The sequence below is a fragment of the Neophocaena asiaeorientalis genome, unplaced genomic scaffold (genome assembly GCF_003031525.2).
Source record: "Neophocaena asiaeorientalis asiaeorientalis breed wild unplaced genomic scaffold, Neophocaena_asiaeorientalis_V1.1 scaffold69, whole genome shotgun sequence".
NCBI classification, from domain to species: Eukaryota; Metazoa; Chordata; class Mammalia; order Artiodactyla; family Phocoenidae; genus Neophocaena; species Neophocaena asiaeorientalis.
The window spans coordinates 3,667,012-3,687,707 of record NW_020174373.1 but is presented as its reverse complement, the minus strand read 5'-3'; the positions used below and the strand labels follow the sequence as shown (position 1 = coordinate 3,687,707).

Sequence of the window (20,696 nt, the reverse complement as noted above, 5' to 3'; positions counted from 1 at the left end):
CATCCACCCACTCAACCAACCACCCACCCGACCAACCAGCCATTTACCCAACCAACCACCCACCCAACCAACCAGCCATTTACCCAGCCAACCACCCAACCATCCACCCACTCAACCAACCACCCACCAAACCAACCATCCACCCAACCAACCAGCCACCCACTTACCCACCCAACTGACCACCCACCCAATCAACCACCCAACCGACCACCCACCCAATCAACCACCCAACCAACCACCCACCCAACCAACAAGCCATTTACGCAGCCAACTATCCACCCACTCAACCAACCACCCACCCAACCAACCAGCCATTTACCCAACCAAGCATCCACCCAACCAACCAGCCACCCACCTACCCGACCCAACCGACCAACCACCCAATCAACCACCCAACCATCCACCCACTCAACCACCCACCCACCCAACCAACTAGCCATCTACCCAACCAAACATCCAACCATCCACCCAACCAACCATCCACCCACCTACCCAACCCATTGACCATGGGCTCCTTTAGGGCAGGGACCGTATTGTTGCCTCTAACCCAGTGCCAGATACACAGCTCAATCAGGGTTTTGTAAACTAACGGATGAAAGCACTCCATAGATTAGCATTTCATATCTCTGTAGGTAAACTCTGATTTCCTGAGTCCCTGGGAATCTGTGAAACATCCATGTGAGAGAATAATGAAAGGGGAATAAAGCACCTCATGGCTTTAGGGAGCAAAATTCAATGCGCTTTCCTATGTGTCACTCATCTTGCTTTATTCAGCAGCCCCTACTGTCTGGGACACCTTGCTTTGCCTTTTGCATGGTCACCTCTAATCATCCTCCCCCATGTTACATCCAATCCACATTCACTGCAGATTCGGGTGGTGTCCTAACCCTTAGCACGGATATGCCCTCTGAGGTATCTCACCTAAGTCTTTGTGAAATGGGCACATTTACCCATGTCTAAAACTGTCCATCATGAAAATAAAACCAGGTATCTATGTCTCATATTCGCAGAGTGTATGTTGTATAAGCAACTTGGGGTCAGCAGATGGGTCTTATCTAATATCCCCAGTGACAAGTAGCCTGATCCATCTTGGTGGTGGCTTAGCTAATGCTCTGTCAGGAAGGAAGCATCAGCCCACAATGCTGTAGCATATGGAGATAGGCAGGATAGTGACCCACAAAGATGTCAATATCCTCATCCCCGGACACTGTGACTAGGTTACCTTCCATGACAAAAGGGACTCTGCAGATGTGATTAAGGGTCTAGAAATAGGAAAAATTACTCTGGATTACATGGGTGAGCCTGACATAATCACAAGGGTCCTTAAAATTGCAGGCAAGAAAGTTAGAGTAAGTGAAAGAGATGGAATTATGGAAGCAGAGGTCAGAGAGAGAGAGAGACAGAGAGGAAGGTTTGAAGACACTGCATTGGTGGCTTTAAAGGTGGAAGAAAGGGTCCACGAGCCAAGGAGAGTGACCACCTCCAGAAGCTGGAGAAGGCAAGGAAATGGATTCTCCCCTGGAGCCTCCAGAAAGATGCAGTCCTGCTACCATCTTGATTTTAGACCAGTGAGACCCATTTCAAACTTCTGATGCCCAACTACAAGTTAATAGCTTTTTATTGTTGCTGTAACAAATCAACACAAACTTCCAGGCTTAAAGCAACTGTAGTTGTAGAGGTCGTGGGGGGAGGGTGTAAGGGGTCTTGTTTGAACCAACTACACATATGGGGCTGAATTTACATTTAGGGGGAAAACACCCTCATTTTAACGTCTGGACACAGAATGCGTGCTTTTAAGTTCTGGGGGGACCATAGCGGAAATGGTCACTTTGGCCATCTGAGTTTTCAATGCCTGTGACCAATAAAGCCCTGTATGTTTCAAGTGGCAGAAGAATAGCACCACAGCTCCAAGGTCCAGGAGAAGGTGATGAGGGGGTAAGCTGCGGGGGGCAGGCAGAGCACAGAGCTGACACCGTGCCATTTCCCACCTGCACAGATTTCTCACCTTTATAGATTCCGTTACTGCCTCCGTGACCTTCCCCTTTGATAGTCACCTCCTCTACATGTGCTCCTTGGTCCGAGGAGAAGTAGACCAGGGTGTTATTAGCCAGTTTCAACTCATCTAGAACATCCAAGATCTGCCCTGAAGGGGAGAAAACACTCAGTGTTAAAACAGTGCAATCTTTACAAAAGTAAGGGAGGTGATTTGCCCTCATCGACCTGTCTGTTAATTTCTCATGGCGAGAAGGAGATGGTCTTACACACTGAGCTCTCCTGTGCTGATCCCAACAGGGGATGCAGCAGAATCAGAAGGAGCCACAGTGGCCGGGCTCTTGGCAGAGACAATGAGAAGATGCAGTCAGTGAATTAAGTATCATCTACAAGCATCATTTGAACGTCTAGGCATCTTGGGGTGACCCTGTAGGGAGACCTGATAAAGGATTCTAGAAGAATCAGGCTCAAAGATCACGAGCCCCTTGGAGGAAGATGCCGGAAGAGAGAAGCCAAATTGCTGCAATCACCCACTGGCCTGAGGCTATAATGAAGTCTACTGGTTTTCCTTATTGACTGGAAAGAACTAAATCATCACTGTTCCTCTTATACAAACAAACATCTCTAAAACTATTTTATGATGAATGACCTTTTTCATACTTACCATAGATACCCAGGTCTAAAACTGTCCATCATGAAAATAAATATTCCTCACACTTTCCTTTTTCTTTTCCTCACCTTCTTTCCCCATACTTCACATTGTATACTAACCCCCATAAAGCAACCCTTCAAAATAATAACGATACCATGGTCAACAATGAGAGTAATGGGTATCGTTTGTTGAACACTCTGCCTGCAGAGGACTTTATTCCATGTTCTCTTGATTACATCATACTGAACCCTACGAGTAAAGAGCATTGGCTCCGTTGCACAGGTGAGGGCAACAGTGCTCCAAAAAGATGTATAACCTGTTCAAAGTCACACCGTTAGCAAGGGAGAGACCCAGAAAGGAAGAGTTAAGTCTGACTGCAAAACCCAAACTCTCAAACCCTGCAGAGTTAAGTGGATGAACTCAGTGAAAATCACAGAGGAGTAAAAAAAAGACATGACGGAAAAAAAGTTAGAGTTACATCCTGAAACACCCATGGATGACATGATAATGATGGCTGCTGTCTTGTTCAAATTAATCCAGGAAGAAGGGAAGTGAGTACGGAGCATGGATTAATAAAATCAGGCGTGACTTCATTAATTGTTAAATGTGGATCCAGGGCATATGGCAGTTCACTGCACTTTTCTCTCTGCTTCTATGGATGCCTCAAATTTTCCATAAGAATAAACAAAACAAAACAGAACAGAAGCCAGCTGAAGATTGAAGAATGGGCTGAAACACGGACTCTCTGATTAGGAAGCTACCACCTGCTCTCAGATCAGAAGAAAATGATGGTCAGACCAGAGGTATATAATTTACAATTTTCACGGAGATTGCTACATTCACATGCTGCCAATTTAATTTAGTCCAGGCATGCAGTTATTGTTTGAGGTACTGAAGGGTCTGACTCCGTTTTTTGATGTTTGACAGCTAAGAGCTTTTAAGTCTCACCTCTGCCTCTTCCACTTGTGCCCAACAAGCTAATAAGAAAGCCTGGGGGCTCCCTCCCCCAGTGCCCATGGAAGGTTCAAACTATGCCAGCTCCTACCTCCATGTGGGAACCCACATCCAAGCCCCAGCTCCTACCCACCATGAAAGCTGAATCTGTCTCCTTTCCCATCTCCCTCAAGCCATCTTCAGACCAGCCTAGGCGCTGTCCTGCTTTCCCCAGAAAGCCTCATTATATGTGAGATACAACCTTTTCCACATCCTCTTGGTATGGCTACAGCATCACTCGTCTCGACAGGGGACCATCTCTTCACTGTAGGTAACCACACAACTGCAATTCTAAAAGGACACCAGGCGTCCTTTGCAGCAGAAATAATAACTGAATATGGGTAATCCTATCCATCAGGTAGGTCATGCCCTCCGTGGAGACAGGCCCTGCACTCCAGGGTTGCACCTTCACCAACTTGGTCCAGAAAAGAGGTAGAAGCCCACAGAGACAACCCTCCACGGAGGTGGCAGAGATGATTTCTGATGTGAAAGCAAGACCTCAGTCATCTGTTACCAGACATATTCTTGCTATTTGATTGCAGTGCCACAGGCTAGAGTACATTCAAACTTTTTCAGTGTTTTAACTCATATAATAAACATTCCTAGAAGCCACACCATATACATATATGTCATCCTCAGGACCAAAAATAATATGCACGGGGCCATTTTAGTGATTTGTCACCCATGATAAATCATCGTCAGCCAGACATTTATCGTGCTGTGATTTGGTTCAGCTAAGCAAAGCACGTGCGCACTCGGGCTTGGGGGAGTTTGACTCTGACACTGATTTAAGGCTTATCACTTTGAAAATGGTAATTAGTTTAATGAGTTCACAGAGGAAGAAGCAACAAGGCGATGTAACCTCCACTTAACACTTTTTTTCTTTTTGCGGTACGCAGGCCTCTCACTGCTGTAGCCTCTCCCGTTGAGGAGCACAGGCTCCCGACGCGCTGGCCCAGCGGCCATGGCCCACGGGCCCAGCCGCTCCGCGGCATGTGGGATCTTCCTGGACCGGGGCATGAACCCGTGTCCCCTGCATCGGCAGGTGGACTCTCAACCACTGCGCCACCAGGGAAGCCCCTCCCCGCCAACTTAACACTTTGAAGAAAAAATGCCCCTTTTGGTGCATATAGTAATTTCTAAATAAAATAACACAGATTAGGCAGAGAGCAGAGCATTCAGGGTTTTACTTCCTTGTGTTTTAATTGGTATTTTGCAAAAGGGCATACAACCACGCACCTCCATTTCAAATGAAATTCACCTTTCATATATTACATAGAAGTATCTTAGCATGAAGAAAATGCCGTGAAGAAATGCCTTTTTAAAAAATATGGCTTCCGTGATAACTTCTATGGACACAATGTAAATATTTAGAGCACGTTTATTTACAATTGCCAAAACCCTGGAAGCAAGCAAGGTGTCCTTCAGCAGGTGAACGAATAAACTGTGGTCCATCCAGACAGTGCGATATTATTCAGTGATACAAAGAAATGAGCTATCAAGCCATGAAGAGACACGGAAGAACCTTAAATGCATAGGGCTAAGTGAAAGAAGCCCATCTGTAGAGGCTACATACTGCATGATTCAACTCTATGACATGCTGGAAAAGGCAAAACTAGGCAGACAGTAAACAGATCAGCGCTTGTAAGAGGTTGGAGGGGAGGGAGGGAAGAAGAGGCAGAGCACAGAGGATTTTTAGGGCAGGGGAAGTATCATGTATGATGCTGTAATCATTACGCATTTGTCCCGACCCACAGCAGGTGCAATTCCAATGGTGAACTCTAATGTAAACCATGTATTTTAATTGATAATAATGTATTAATATTGGGTCATCAAAAGCAACACATGTACCCCGCTAATACAAGAGATAACATGGCAAACTGTGTGCAGAAGAAATGAATATAGGAAAACTCTCTGTACTTTCTACTCTGTTTTTCTATAAACCTAAACCTGTTAAAAAAAAAAAAAGTCTACTGGGAATTCCCTGGCGGTCCAGTGGTTAGGAGACTGCCCTTTCACTGCTGAGGGCCTGGGTTCGGTCCCTGGTCGGGGAACTAAGATACTGCAAGTCACACGACATGGCCAAAAAATTTTTTTTAGTTTTAAAAAAATTAAAAAAGAAGCATTATTAAAATAAATACATATTAAAAAATAGTCCAGTAATTTTTAAAAGATGCCTTTCAAGTGCACTGTTGCCTCCTAGACTTCCTCATCCATGCGTTCAACACGTGTTCGCAAAAGCCTAGTAAACACAGGCTAAAGACCGGGGCACGCAGAGGGTCATGGATGGCGTTTGTTCCCAAAGCCTCCTGGTGACCCTTGCCTTTGCTCAAGCCAGCTACATCTCCTAGGTACAGATTCCCCTCCAGGCTGTTTTCATATCCAGACGAAGCTGCAGCTGTATTTATGACACAGACTCCTTCTACTAAAATATATCTTGCATCCTTCCCCATTTTCACACTCCTCCCTAGATACTTCCTCCAAATTCCAAGGCTTCAAATGACCAGGATACTTGCTCCATGATACATGATATTTTCTTTGTCCCCATCAATTTTTCAGATTCATTGCCTAGAGTGATAACTTTATCCCTTTCATCAAAATCACTGCACACCACTGGGCTGGGATTAATACGAGAGAATCTAGCTGAGGCCACCATGCATTTACACACAGAAAACCATCAGATTTCTGATTTCCTTTTGGTTCTTTTTTCTCCTGCAAGAGGCACCCTTGTACCTAATAACTATTTGGGTCTTATGCCAGAATCTCATTCAGAAAGCCCGGGGCCCATTAACCATTAAATTTTTCATGAGATTGATCCTATAAAGTTCTAACATATTTCTCTTCTAAAAATTGTGCCCAGAAATCTCCTGTGGGAACAAATACTGCTGGATTATTCTTGCTTTCAGACCCATACATTGGAAGTCAGAGGTCCACAAATATTATCTTTCAGAACGTTCTCCAGGTATAATGATACCAATTTACGTAGGATGATGGTTTTGAATTACCGATGGTGGGCTGCAGGATAGCTTATAAATTAAATGCTTTATTTCCAAAGCTTTCTCACATTCTTCCTGGAACAAAACAAATACAGGAAACAAGCCATTTCGAGAAGAGCACTTTGTTATTTAACCAGAGACAACAAGAGCTAGCACACTGGAAAAGATGAGAACTTGTCATTCTAAAGGAGAAAACTTGGTGCTGTGAAAATCAGGGTCCTTCCTCCTTCAGGTGTGAAGCCTGGGTCCTGGAGAGTTTGTTCATTCCATCGAGTCACACCACGAGCGGGTGCCAAGCCACTCTTTGGAGTCAGGACTGTGGCGTGCCACACAGGAGAGAAGGGTTTCGGGCGCTTGGGCAGAATCCTAGCTCTGTCGTGAAAGGGAAGTGCTATAATGCAGAATTAACTGCTCAAGCTCTGGCTTCTGGGTCCTGACAGAAGCCAAACTGGTTTGAGCCCTGGGTCCCTGGTTTGCTCACTGGGGTTCTTTGCCTCTAAGTCAGAGGCGATAACATGTAATAGTAGAAGAGGTTGCCATAAGGGATGAAAGAGAATTGCATCCCAAACTCTTAGCCCAGCACTAGGAGTGCTCAGTGCAGCTCAGCTCTTACAATGGAGTTAAAAATCTGAGTTAAGCGATCAGTTTGCCTAAAATCCAAACTACAATGAGGTATCATCTCATACTCGTCAGAACAGCCATCATCAAAAAGTCTACAAATAACAAATGCTGGAGAGGGTGTGGAGAAAAGGGAACCCTCCTGCACTGTTGGTGGGAATGTAACTTGGTGCAGCATCTATGGAGAACAGTACGGAGGTTCCTTCAAAAACTAAAAATAGAGCTACCATATGATCCAGCAATCCCGCTTCTGGGGGTATAGCTGGAGAAAACTCTAATTCGAAAAGATACACGCACCCCTATGTTCATAGCAGCACTATTTACAACAGGCAAGACATGGAAACAACCAAATGTCCATCAACAGGTGGATGGATAAAGATGATGTGATCTATCTATCTATATATCTATATCTATACACACACACAATGGAATATTACTCAGCCATAAAAAAGAATGAAATAATGCCATTTGCAGCAACATGGATGGACCTAGAGATGATCATACTAAGTAAGTCAGACAGAGAAAGACAAATACCATACGATATTGCTTACATGTGGAATCTAAAAAATGATACAAATGAACTTATTTACAAAACAGAAACAGACTCACAGACATAGAAAACAAACTAATGGTTACCAAAGGGGAAGAGGTGGGGAGGGATAAATTAGGAATTTGAGATTAAAAGATACACACTTCTATATATAAAATAGATAAGGAACAAGGACCTACTGTATAGCACAGGGAGCTATATTCAATATCTTGGAATAACCTGTAATGGAAAAGAATCTGAAAACGTGTATATATATATGTGTGTGTGTATATATGTATATATATATATATACATATAAACACACGCACATTGTAAATCAACTATACTTCAATAAAAAATTTTTAAAAATCAGCTTGCCTGATGGAAGCCTTGCTGTTTCAGCAGATCTGTCTTTTTTCTTCTACAAGGTAGGTCGACTCAGGCAAAACGTGGAAGCAAAATGCTTTGATGTCCCTATTCACCCTTTTGGAAACATCGAGCTCATTAAGGAAAGAAAGTATCTCCTGAAGCAGCCACCCACCATGAATAATTAAGGAAGACCGTCCACCTACTCAATGTAATCCCAGGGAACGCAGGAAACCCTAAAAAGTTCCCTTAGAACTATTTTAGCTAAGTCCTTCCTGTGATCAACAGGTGAATGGTGGAAGTCAAATACTGCCATGGAGGCTAGGATTGTAAGATAAATGAGAGTTTCTAATTGCAGCAGCTGGTGGTGGCTATGACTCTCCCCGCGGCATGGGAAACATGAGGCGTTGCTCCAGAAAGCGAGCTCTACCCTATGTTCCGAGGCTCTCCTGAATCAGCTACTGACTGGGACAGAGAAATTCTGCCATCATTGATTAACCCTGGAAAGGCAATTCTTTGTTTAGCTTATGTGGGATTAGAAGCGTAATCAACATGCCAAACATCGGGACATATCTGCCAACGAGCACATAGATTAATGTCTCCAGCTGGAAGCAATGTCCATGGAATGTAGGTAAACTCGATCTTGTGCTTCTTCCCAAAATAAATGGTCAAGATTTCAAAAACACCAGTCGTGGTCCTCTCCATCACATGGAGCTCAAGGGATCCCACAGACGGGACATTTGAAAGCATATGGGTTACCTACAGTATAAAATCAAGTTCAAAAGCTTACACATCAGGGCTTCCCTGGTGGCGCAGTGGTTGAGAGTCCGCCTGCCGATGCAGGGGACATGGGTTCGTGCCCCGGTCCGGGAAGATCCCACATACCGCCGAGCGGCTGGGCCCGTGAGCCATATCTGCTGAGCCTGCGCGTCCGGAGCCTGTGCTCCGCAACGGGAGACGCCACATCGGTGAGAGGCCCGCGTACCACAAAAACGAAAACAAAAACAAACAAAAGCTTACACATCAAAGGGAAAAATAATATATGACCAAAAAAGATTGGATTATTTATTTGCAATGCATAAGATACAAAAATGATGTGCTGGCTTTTGGGGGATACGTGGGGGAGAACTGGTGGTGTTTGTTCAGAAGCTTTGCATTTATTATTTGATTCGAGGGTATTTTCAGACAGTAGCAAGTGAAATATTGTAATAAATAAACGGAAGATGAGGTGTTTCGCCCTACTATACTTGGATCTAATGCACAGTTTGCACAGAATATAGTCTGAGACTCACTCAGATGCCCAGACAGGAGTTCCGAGGAAGCATTGAAAATGAAACTCTTGCAGGATGGTTTTAGGACCTAGGAATTGGGAGCAAGAGGCTGCTACACGCACTGCATTTCCACACCCTGAGTGATGAGACCAGGGTGGCCTCCACCTCCACTAAAATCCGAGCAAGAAGGACTTCCCTGGTGGCGCAGTCGTTGAGACTCTGCGCTCCCAAGGCAGGGGGCCCGGGTTCCATCTCTGGTCAGGGAACTAGATCCCACATGCCTGCTGCAACATGCATGCTGCAAGAGTTCACATGCCATAACTAAGGAGCCCGCATGCCGCAACTAAGGAACCCACCTGCCACAACTAAGGAGTCGGTGAGGCAGAACTAAGGGGCATGCCTGCTGCAACTAAGACCCAGTGAAACCAAATAAATAAATAAATAAATAAATATTAAAAAGGACAACAACAACGTGCAGGAGAGGAGAGGCTCCGACCATGTCAGGAGCCCTTTCTGCTGAACGCAGGCACACCTGCCACAAGCTTGTGATGCAGGAGTCCTGAAACCTTCCTGTCTGAAGGCCCTCGATCAAAGGCTAAATCCTTCCCTGGCAGCCACGGTGAAATAGACATCAACACACCCATCGCCACATCCTGTGTGTTTCCTATTCAACCAGATTCACCCACGTCCATTGATTTTGGGATCACCCTCTTACCATGTCACTCACTTTCCCATCTCCTAAGTGCATACAGAAGAACTTCATTAGAAATGCGTTTAGAAGCAATCCCTAATCATTTTCCAAATAGTGACAGAAAAGTAAGCAAATGTGATAGTAAGGAACAGATTAGGCTACTTTATGCATTTTTTCATTCTTCTGGGTGACCAAAATAATAATCAAGACCTTGTATGTAGAATATAGGTTCCGTAGCATGTTCTTATTATATATCAGTGTCCTTCAAATTTTGGCAAGCTTATTTGTCACCTTGGGAACCATGCTAAAATATATATTTTTTTAATGATTTGATCAACATTTGTTTAGTGCTTAATTTTTTTAAAGTATACTTAATTTACAACATTGTGTTAGTTTCAAGTGTACAGCAAGTGACTGAGTTATATATATATATTTTAAGATTATTTTCCATTCTAGGTTATTACAAGATATTGAGTAGAGCTCCCTTGTCTCTACAGTAGGTCCTTGTTTATCTATTTTATATATAGTAGTGTGTATATGTTAATCTCAAACTCCTAATTTATCTCCCCTGCCCCACCTAAAATGAAGATTCTGATTCAGTAAGTTTGGGGTGAGGTCTGAGAACCTGAGTTTCTTAAAAGCTCCTAAATGATGCCTATCTGAGGAGCATACTTTTAGAAGAGAGTTTCCCTGTGACGACATGTTTAATACCTGCTGACATATAATAAAAGGAGAGGGTTGGCCTTTTACAGATTTCAAGAATTACACCAGGAATGAGATTTGAGTTGCAGACCGCTGAACACATAACTTTTATACATGGTAACTAAACACAGTAAATAGAGAATTAGGATTATTAGGGTAACTAAGAAACAGGAAACTGTAAGACGGAAATGTTGCCTATGTATGGATGACCCTTCCTTGATTTGGCTTCACTTCCTTCTTGGGTTAGTTCCTGTGTGAGTTCATATTGTTTCCAGGAGACGCATCCTTATTTGGTGTTGTACCTGGTTGTTATGGTAATGCTGTGGTTTCCTGCATAAAGCCCATCTTTGACCTCATCGCATCACAGCTGTAATGTGTGATGGTACCTCCTGCTCTGGCATCTGCTGTCAACCATCTGGGATGCTTTCGTGGCTCTGTTCAGCTGATCTTCTCCAATTAATACTAAATTATAAGTGTTTTTTTTTCCAGGGTGTTGCATTTGCTGGAGAGAATCTGAATAACTCAATAGCCCTCATTGTCACCAAGCACACCAGCGCTTTCCTGCACATACACGAGTGTCACCGTGTCCGTGCAGTGGCATTGCACGCATGCGTCTAGGGGAAAACCAGAGTCGGTGTGCCTGTGAGTCAGAAGGCGGCTCCGTGGTCGGTGTGTGTGGTCAGGGCTTCCCCGGGTGACAAGCATCACAACGGGCTGGCTGACCTGGGCAGCGGATAACCAGACCAGCAGGGAATCGTTTGACAGGACAGTGCTAGGAGTGAACACAGGTCTCCCCACTCTTGATGCAGCTGTGCCACTCTATTTGCTGGACTTCACTGTCTCGCAGAAAAGAAAGCTTGCAGCTCGTTTGCTCTCTGGAATGACCACAGGTTGAACTTGCCGTGGGAGGTTATCCAGGCTTTGTGATGGAGAACGACGCTGCCTGCACGCCCATGGGGCCATTTCTGTGATGGAAGCCAGTGAAAAGCTCTAGAAAGAGGTCGGCCAGAACTTCTCCAGCAATAAGAGGGATCACCTCACACTTCCTGCCTGAGCTGGGCTGTGAGCACAGGATGTCCAGAGACGACGGACGGTGAATGATCCCGGAAACCGAGCCCTTCAGAGTGCTCTTATTTTATGACGCTCTCCTACACCATCCATATCCATTTTCAGTTTTAGGACTAGATTTTTGTTTTTTGTTTTTTTGCATTGGATTTGATCGTCTATAAAGCTGAAGATACAAAATGGAAAATTATGCTTTCCTTTGCAGAAACCTTGTGCATTAATCACAGATTCAAACACGGATACAATAACACCCTACCAAGCTCCTCTCTTATGTTTGGTTCCGAATCCAAGGGGCCTCCAGTCCGCCAGCCTGCAGCTCCCCTGAAACATCCGTCTAGCTCTGAGGTGATGCGTTGACTTTATGGGGAGAGCTCAAGCTCTTAGAAGCAGTTTAGGCCTGCCCGCAAGATCCTAAACACCAAAGCTACAGACAGAAGGGCTCTTTCGGAAGTGTGAAGTGTCCAAAGGGAACATTTCAAATAGAAGGTGAAATACTACTGATGATATTAAACCCACAAGATGGTCCAAATAGATGTCTCCTTTTCCACCGTAGACTTTTGTCTCCTCTATGATTTTTCTATTCGGTGTAATGGCCTCATACACACATTTTAAGCAAAGATGCTTTAACCATCTGTGAAAGGGAGAGTGAGAGTAACAGTAACAGTAATAATAAGAACAGCAGCTAGCATTTATCGAGCACTTCTTGCATGCCAGACGCCATGCTGACTACTGTAAATACATGACGTCATTTCATCTGATTGGTTAATTCAACTAATTCCAGCAGGTGCAATCCATCTACTCAGGGGGATTGCTGCATTTGACATTCTGACGAGCCCTCCCTGGGTCATGACTCAAAAGCAACAGGTATTCAAACTACTTCTGGCCCCACGTTTTGACCTCACCTTTCAAATATATATATACTGGTCCTCAGTGGAATATCATTTGAACGTTGCTTTAACCCCATCTCCCAAATCCCAATTTACCTTTTCTCGCTCTGCCTAGAAATATCTAACTAGCAAATTAAATGTGCTAATTGGAAGAGGTTGAAGGTGGAGGAAGTATTATCCAAAACAGCCCTGTGATACCCACATCTACATCCTCCTGTTCTCTGAACCTGCTGTTTAATTTCAAACGCAGACATGTCTAAAGTGTACAAGGCAAACTCAAGAACACAGGAACGGAGGGACTCCTAGGATACAGAAGCTGCATGAAAACCATTGGAGGCCATTGGTCCAAACAGTCTTGTCTTTTTTTTTTTCTTTTCTTTTAAATTATTATTTATTTACTTATTTATTTTGGGCTGCGTTGGGACTTTGTTGCTGCGCACGGGCTTTCTCTAGTGGCGGCGAGTGGAGGCTACTCTTTGTTGCCGTGTGCAGGCTTCTCATTGTGGTGGCTTCTCTACTTGTGGACCACGGGCTCTGGGCACGCGGGCTTCAGTAGTTGTGGCACGCAGTCTTCAGTAGTTGTGGCTCGCGGGCTCTAGAGCACAGGCTCAGTAGCTGTGGTGCACAGGCTTAGTTGCTCTGTGGCATGTGGGATCTTCCCGGACCAGGGCTCAAACCCGTGTCCCCTGCATTGGCAGGTGGATTCTTAACCACTGTGCCACCAGGGAAGTCCCTGTAGATTTTTTTGATGATGGCCATTCTGACTGGTGTGAGGTGATACCTCATTGTAGTTTTGATTTGCATTTCTCTAATAATTAGCGATGTTGAGCATTTTTCATGTGCCTCTCGGCCATCTGTATGTCTTCTTTGGTGAAATGTCTATTTAGGTCTTCCGCCCATTTTTTAATTGGGTTGTCTGTTTTCTGATATTGAGCTGCAGCTGGAGAAGAGACAAACCTACTGTCTCAATTAATCCAACAAACCAGAAATCCTTCCAGGCTCCTGAGAAGCAGTGTAGCCTAGAAGTGGCTACGCAAATCTTACACAAGTCACCTTTCTCAGACTTCACTTTCTCACCTGCAACAGTGACGAAAATCTCGCATAGCACAGCTGTGGAGAGTCAACTAAACAACCTGTGGCAGATGTTAAATAAGTGACTAGGATATACCAAAGGCTTTTAGAGTTTAGCTACTGTGAGTCAATAAATGGTTACTGTTGTTGTCGTTTTGTAACCAGAAATTTTATTAATCCTGTTTGGACTGATTGCGCAACTTCTCTCCTCAATAATTTAGGGTACTATCTTCTTTAGGGAAATGATTTACGAAAGAGTGTTAAAAACTACTCGCTTTAATTTGAGAGGTAAATTCAAGGTAAAATAATATACATCTCAGGCCCGAGAACGTGAAATTAAGCTTCGGGGTCTGCAAAAATGGTAACGTGGTTATAGAGTTTATGAAACCCAGAGGTTAGTGATATATAAGATAAATTAATTTAGAAAATGAAAATCAATGTTCTACACAATGAATTTCCAACTAAATCTTACAGCGAAAAGTCTGGATCAGCGGACCTGCACTGGTCCTGTTCCAGCGCTCTCTCCCCACCCTAACTGCCCTCCCTTTCATGTTTGCATCTCTAAGCTGAGGTTGCAAAAACTTCTTTCTGCAGAAAATTTACTATTCTGTCACAAATACAGATTCACTGGAAACTCACACAGGAAGGGAAGAGAACTTCCCTTATATAGAAACTTCCCATTCTATATATAGAAAAGATATATTATATACATTTCCTTTATTCTTGCTGCCCTATCATTGGATTTTCTGATACCCCGATTTACGTTAAGCTCTCCAGATGTGCGTACCTGATGCACACATATAAAATCAAGAATAGGTTAATGGAGAAAACAATTGCACTTTGGAAGATAAAGATTCATCTGCAAGAGCAAAGCATTGAAAATTAATGCAGTTGATACAGATGGTGAACAGGCAGATGAAAAGATGCTCAACATTGCTAATTATCAGAGAAATGCAAATCAAAACTACAATGAGGTATCACCTCACACTGGCCAGGACAGTCATCATTAAAAAGTCTACAAATAACAAATGCTGGAGAGGGTGTGGAGAGAAGGGAACCCTCCTGCACTGTTGGTGGGAATGTAAATTGATGCAGCCACTATGGAGAACAGTATGGAGGTTCCTTAAAAAACTAAAGATACAGCTGCCATGTGACCCAGCAATCCCACTACTGGGCATATACTCTGAGAAAACCATAATTCAAAAAGATACATGCACGCCAGTGTTCATTGCAGCACTATTTACAATAGCCAAGACATGGGAGCAACCTAAGTGTCCACTGACAGAGGAATGGATAAAGGAGATGTGGCACGTATATTCAATGGAATATTAGCCATAAAAAAGAATGAAGTAATGCCATTCGCAGCAACATGCATGGACCTAGAGATTGTCATACCAAGTGAAGTAAGTCAGACAGAGAAAGACAAATGTATATCACTTATATGTGGAATCTACAAAAATGACACAAATGAATATATCCACAAAACAGAAACAGAGTCACACAGAGAACAGACTTGTGGTTGCCAAAGGGGAATGGGATGTGGGAGGGATGGATTGGGAGTTTGGGATTAGCAGATGCAAACTAGTATACAGAGAATGGATAAACAAAGACCTACTGTAGAGCACAGGGAACCGTATTCAATCTCCTGTGATAAACTATAATGGAAAAGAATACGAAAAAGAATATATATATATATATATATATACATACATATATATATATATATATGAATCACTTTGCAGTACAGCAGAAATTAACACAACATTGTAAATCAACTATACTTCAATAAAAGATAAATAAATAAGTAAATACATAAAATGGATGCCGTTGAGAGCAGAGCCCAGGACTCACTACAGCAAGTGAGGGATGTGTCACCTTGGTGGACAAATGGATGGGGCAGGGGTCACGGAGGAATAGAGCAGAAAAGAACTTCAACACCGCCACCTATACAAGTGCGGTGAAGGGGGCCAATTAAATGGCTCTACTCTCTATGTCCCCTGTGGCCATAACATGCCTTTGTCTTAACCACACTTTCTTACATTGCCTCTAGGTTAGGATTCCATTTCTCTCCTCTTTAAAAAGATCCACGTAAAGAAGCCCAATAAACATGGTGGAGGGGTTCATGGTCAGTGGGCACGGGGTTCAAGTATCAGACTTCAGGAGGCAGCCCAAGTGTGTAGATGTCTGATTCTGCCGTGTAGACAGCATCGGAGACTTAATAGGGTTTGCAGAGTTGATCTGCAGCGGTTAAGCAGCCGTCGACCTGGAGATCATTCTTCCCCCTCCTAAAACAAGGGCAAGCCCTCCAGCCTCTCCCTAGGCTGCTTTAAGAGCAGAATGAGAAGCTGATGCTAAACAGCAGATGGGTCACCCTTTAGACAGTGTGCAGGGGAAGATCAGACCCTGACCAGTGACCTCACCTCCAGCACCGCGTAGACCTGCCAAGCAGCAAATGAAGAAGAGAGAAAGACAAATGTATATCGCCCTTTGGATTAGGAAATGCTCCACATGGGACTCTAGGGAGATTGTGAACAGAGGGGTTAAAACCTTTCTCCCGTGAGAATAAAGACCCTACCCCAGGAGATGGCCATTCTGAGGATGGGTATCCCGGCACGTGGCATGACACGCAAAACAAGGTCACGCACAACAGAGCTCCGGATGACAGCAAGTGGAGGCCCCCTGCGTAGCCACAATGAGCTAAGGGGCTTCCTGGTTTGTGTGGGGTGAGGAGGGGAAGGACACGTGTAGCACACGATTTGTAGTTCCGCGCATCACACGCACGCACGCACACACACACACATGCAGGTGGGTGTGTATTCGACCCTGGGAGCCGTCAGCACTCACAAACCTGTGCTTGTCCTAAGTCTGTTTATACTGCCCTGGTCACAGGTTCCCTTTCTTTTTGAAACAATTTTTAAAATTTATTTAATTTTTAAGTGAACTTTTTCTTTTGAGATAATTATAAATTCAAAGGCGATTGTAGGAAATGATACAAAGAGATCCACGGTAAAGTACTTAGTTTCCCCCAATGGTAACATCTTACAAAACTCTAGTAGAATATCACAGTTAGGATACTGACATTGATACAGTCAATGTCAATGGACAAGGTTTGCATCAGTGTAAGGATCTACGGTTGCACTTTCATAGCTACATTCACTTCCCTCTGGCCACTACCCTTTCCTTAATCTTGGCATCCCGTCCATTTTTATAATTTTGTCATTTCAAGAATGTTACATAAATGTAATCATGCAGTAGGTAACCTTTTTAGACTGTTTTTTTTTTTTTTTTCTTTTCGTTCAGCATAATCCCCTTGAGATTCATCCAGGTTGTGGGTATCACAAATTCATCCCTTTTTTCATGCTGGTATGGATGTACCATTGTTTGTTTATAGGTTGTTTCCAGTTCAGGGCTGTTATAGGCAAAAATGCTATAGGCATTTATGTAAAGATTTTTGTCTAAAGATATATTTTTGTTTCTCTGGGATAATGGCTCAGGAGTGCAATTGCTGGGTTAATGGTTGATATATGTTTAGAATTTTTTAAAAAAGATACCACACTGTTTTTCAGAACGGACAGGTTCCCTTTCTTTCACCCCAGTTGAACGGACTGCTTCCTCCTCAGCCAATGATGTCTGAGCCAGCCTCGCTCCTGTGTGGAACAGCTGTTTTGTACAGAAGCATCCCCGAATGAGGATGAGGTGTCAAAGAATGGAAGCATCTACGCTACTGGCATCTATGGTCATTCCTTCTGTTTCAAAATAAACAGCAATGCCCTTTCCTTTCTCTTCTTCCCCTTGGCTTAACTGCCAAGCAGCGCCAAGCAAAACCCAAATGCCAAGTTGTAGAGACAAAGCAAAATGACTTTTCTCCGAGTCAGCGCTCAAAGCTTCCAAGATTGTCCAAGATGCTTATTTCTTGTAGGTTTCCATCATCCTAATGCACGGCTTGTTTACTTGCTAAAAATCAGATGCATAAATGCATTTATAAGATGGCTGTTACCGATGAAATCTGGTGGGCAGGCAACGGGGGTGTCGACAGAGTTATCTGACGGGCAATTCTACCCTCAAATGATCAAAGTTAAAAGTGAAAATGCTGGAATCTTGTCATTTTTGCTCTCTTCTGGCTATTGTCTTACTTCAGAATGAAAAAATACTGTGACAACACTGCTCCTTCTCTAACAATTTTCTATGAGCTGGGAATGTGAACGCGTTGCCAAAGTCACATTTTGCCAGAAGATCATGGAGCTGAATGTCACTGAGTGTTGGTTTTAAAAGTTAAGTAACTGATAAACATGCACATTTTTCTGTAAATTAGAGCCGATGGGTGCATCTGCTGTCAGTGACCTTAATAAATGAAATCTTCTGTTAAGGGCAGCAAGCACCCAGCAAACTCCAGAAACGACAGAGCTTTGCTCTGTTTTAGTTGTTTTGCATCAGTGGTATCTGGGGTACCCACCGGACAAGGATCCATTCTGGTTGGAGAAAGAGTTTGTTTAGGGATATATGCTACTTGATGGCCTGGCTTTGCTTTAAATCTCTACTGGTTGGGAGCAAATCAAATGACTTATAGAGTCCTCCGTAAAGAGACTTTCCTTCCCAACTGCTTCCATCCTAAGGTAACTGAAAAGCATAAAGTCATAACCGCCCCCAACCCAGGGCTACGGCCGCCATATTGAGAGATGCAGCCAAGTGGGTCAGCCCACAAACCACCTGCAAACACACACAGTTATCTCCCTGCAGACTCAGTCAGCGGCCCTGAATTCCCGATCCACAGGGTTTCTTGGAGATGCAGCTCCTTCAGCCTGTATGCAGAGCCATGTTTCAGTGATCTCAGATGGCAAAGACTACAGAAAGATGCTATGGATGTAATAGGGAAGAACCTCTGTATTCTATTACAAGTTCATCACTGAAGGGATGGTGCCTATATACCTAATGGCCCATCTCTGGGGACCCTGCGCTCCAGGTCATGAGCATGAAGCTAAAATACCTTTGCTTAGCTCACAGGAAACATCCTGACCAGGTCCCCCTGTGAACGACCGCAAGAAGGAAGAAATGAACACATCCCCTCCAGAGGCTGACCAGTACCAGAAAATGTTTGACTTTACTCCCTCCCCTTTTAGTGTAAAAGAAGCCCGAATTCTAACTTGGGGAAGATGGGTCTTTGGGACACTAGGCCACCACCTTCTCGGTCTGCTGGCTTTCTGAATAAAGTCGCTACCCCTTGCCCCAGTAACTCGTCTATTTATCGGCGTGCTGTGCGGTGAGCAGCATGAGCTTGAACTCGGTCACATTAACTCCATTTCCTCATGGCTACACATCAAACCAACAGGATGTCACGAGACACGTGAAACTGGCACCCGCGACATCAAAGGCCATTTGCTCCCCTTTCCCACCAAAAAAGACTAAGAGAGTATAGTTCGAGGAGAGATGGTGAAGTGCGGACACACAATGAAAGTTGTGTGTGTAGCTGTCATAATCCTAACGGACATCTATAGCGTTCTTAACACATCCTGGACAGTTTCCAAGATGGCCCAGCAAGAGAGGCAGTGTTTTTTTTTGCAAAGTTTTTCTTTTTAATTTTTTTTTAATTGAAGTATAGTTGAATTACAATGTTGTGTTGATTACTGGTGTACAGCAAAGTAACTCAGTTATACATATTCATATTCTTTTCCATTACGGTTTATGTTAAGCTTTCCAGATGTACATATACATATACCAGTTTGCAACTGGACAGGCAATATTAGCATCCCATTTTACAAATGAGGAAATAGAGGTCCAACCAGAGAGGTAACCTGCCCCGGTTTACCCAGGTTTGGAGCAGGTAGGGTGGAACCTCGGGCCTCTGGTCCCAAAGTCTATGCCCTTCCCTGACAGGCCCACTGCCGTCAAGATGCAGAAGCCACGTCTCATGACGACATCTGTCACAATAACACTATGTGGGGTGTCACAGCAGGGACCTGCATCAAAATTCTGCCTCTGCCACTCGCCAGCTGTGAGAGCTTGCTGGGACAAGCCGGTTCCACCTGTGTGCCTTGCTTTGCACATCTGTAAAATGTGGTAATGCAGCCCCCACCTCACAGGACTACGTGGGAATTGCTACGGAGGCACGGCACCTGGAGAGAGTAAGTGGCAGGCGAGAGAAGATGCACATGCTTACTATTGGGAGAATCAGTATTGCTAGGGAGCCAGGTGGTGGCGGCGTGACAACAGGACGGAGTCTGAAGACGCAGTGAAAACCACAAGGGCCAGGACTAGAGGCAGGAACACAACACCAAACCTCTCACTGAACACAGCCAAGAGCAACTCCATCCGTAACAGCCTTTTTTAAAAAAAAAAACTTAATTTTTAAAAATTGGGGTATACTGGTTTTACAACATTGTGTTAGTTTTTACTGTACAGTGGAGTTCCCTGTGCTACACAGCAGGTTCTCGTTAGTTATCTATTTTATACATAGTAGTGTATATATGTCCATCCCAATCTCCCAATTCATCCCACCCCTGCTTTCCCCTGCTTTGGTGTCTACATGTTTGTTCTCTATGTCTGTGTCTCTATTTCTGCCTTGCAAACCGGTTCATCTGTACCGTTTTTCCAGATGCCACAAATATACGTTAATGTACGATATTTGTTTTTCTCTTTCTGACTTACTTCACTCTGTAGGACAGTCTCTAGGTCCATCCACGTCTCTACAGATGACCCAGTTTCCTTCCTTTTTATGGCTGAGTAATACTCCATTGTACATATGTGCCACATCTTCTCTATCCATCCGTCTGTCGATGGACCTTTAGGTTGCTTCCGTGTCCTGGCTGTTGTAAATAGTGCTGCGATGAACATCGGGGTGCATGTGTCTTTTTGAATTACGGTTTTCT

The 20,696-nt window shown here is 44.0% G+C and overlaps 1 protein-coding gene across 2 annotated transcripts in view; it reads right to left on the bottom strand.

The window, feature by feature from the left end:
- Positions 1-20,696, bottom strand: part of STS (steroid sulfatase) — a 180,439-nt gene that overhangs the window by 32,823 nt on the left and 126,920 nt on the right. For both annotated transcript variants that reach the window (XM_024756278.1, XM_024756277.1), the window contains one exon: positions 2,006-2,143. In XM_024756278.1, the coding sequence (XP_024612046.1) occupies positions 2,006-2,143 (138 nt within the window). The remainder of the gene's footprint in view (positions 1-2,005; positions 2,144-20,696) is intronic.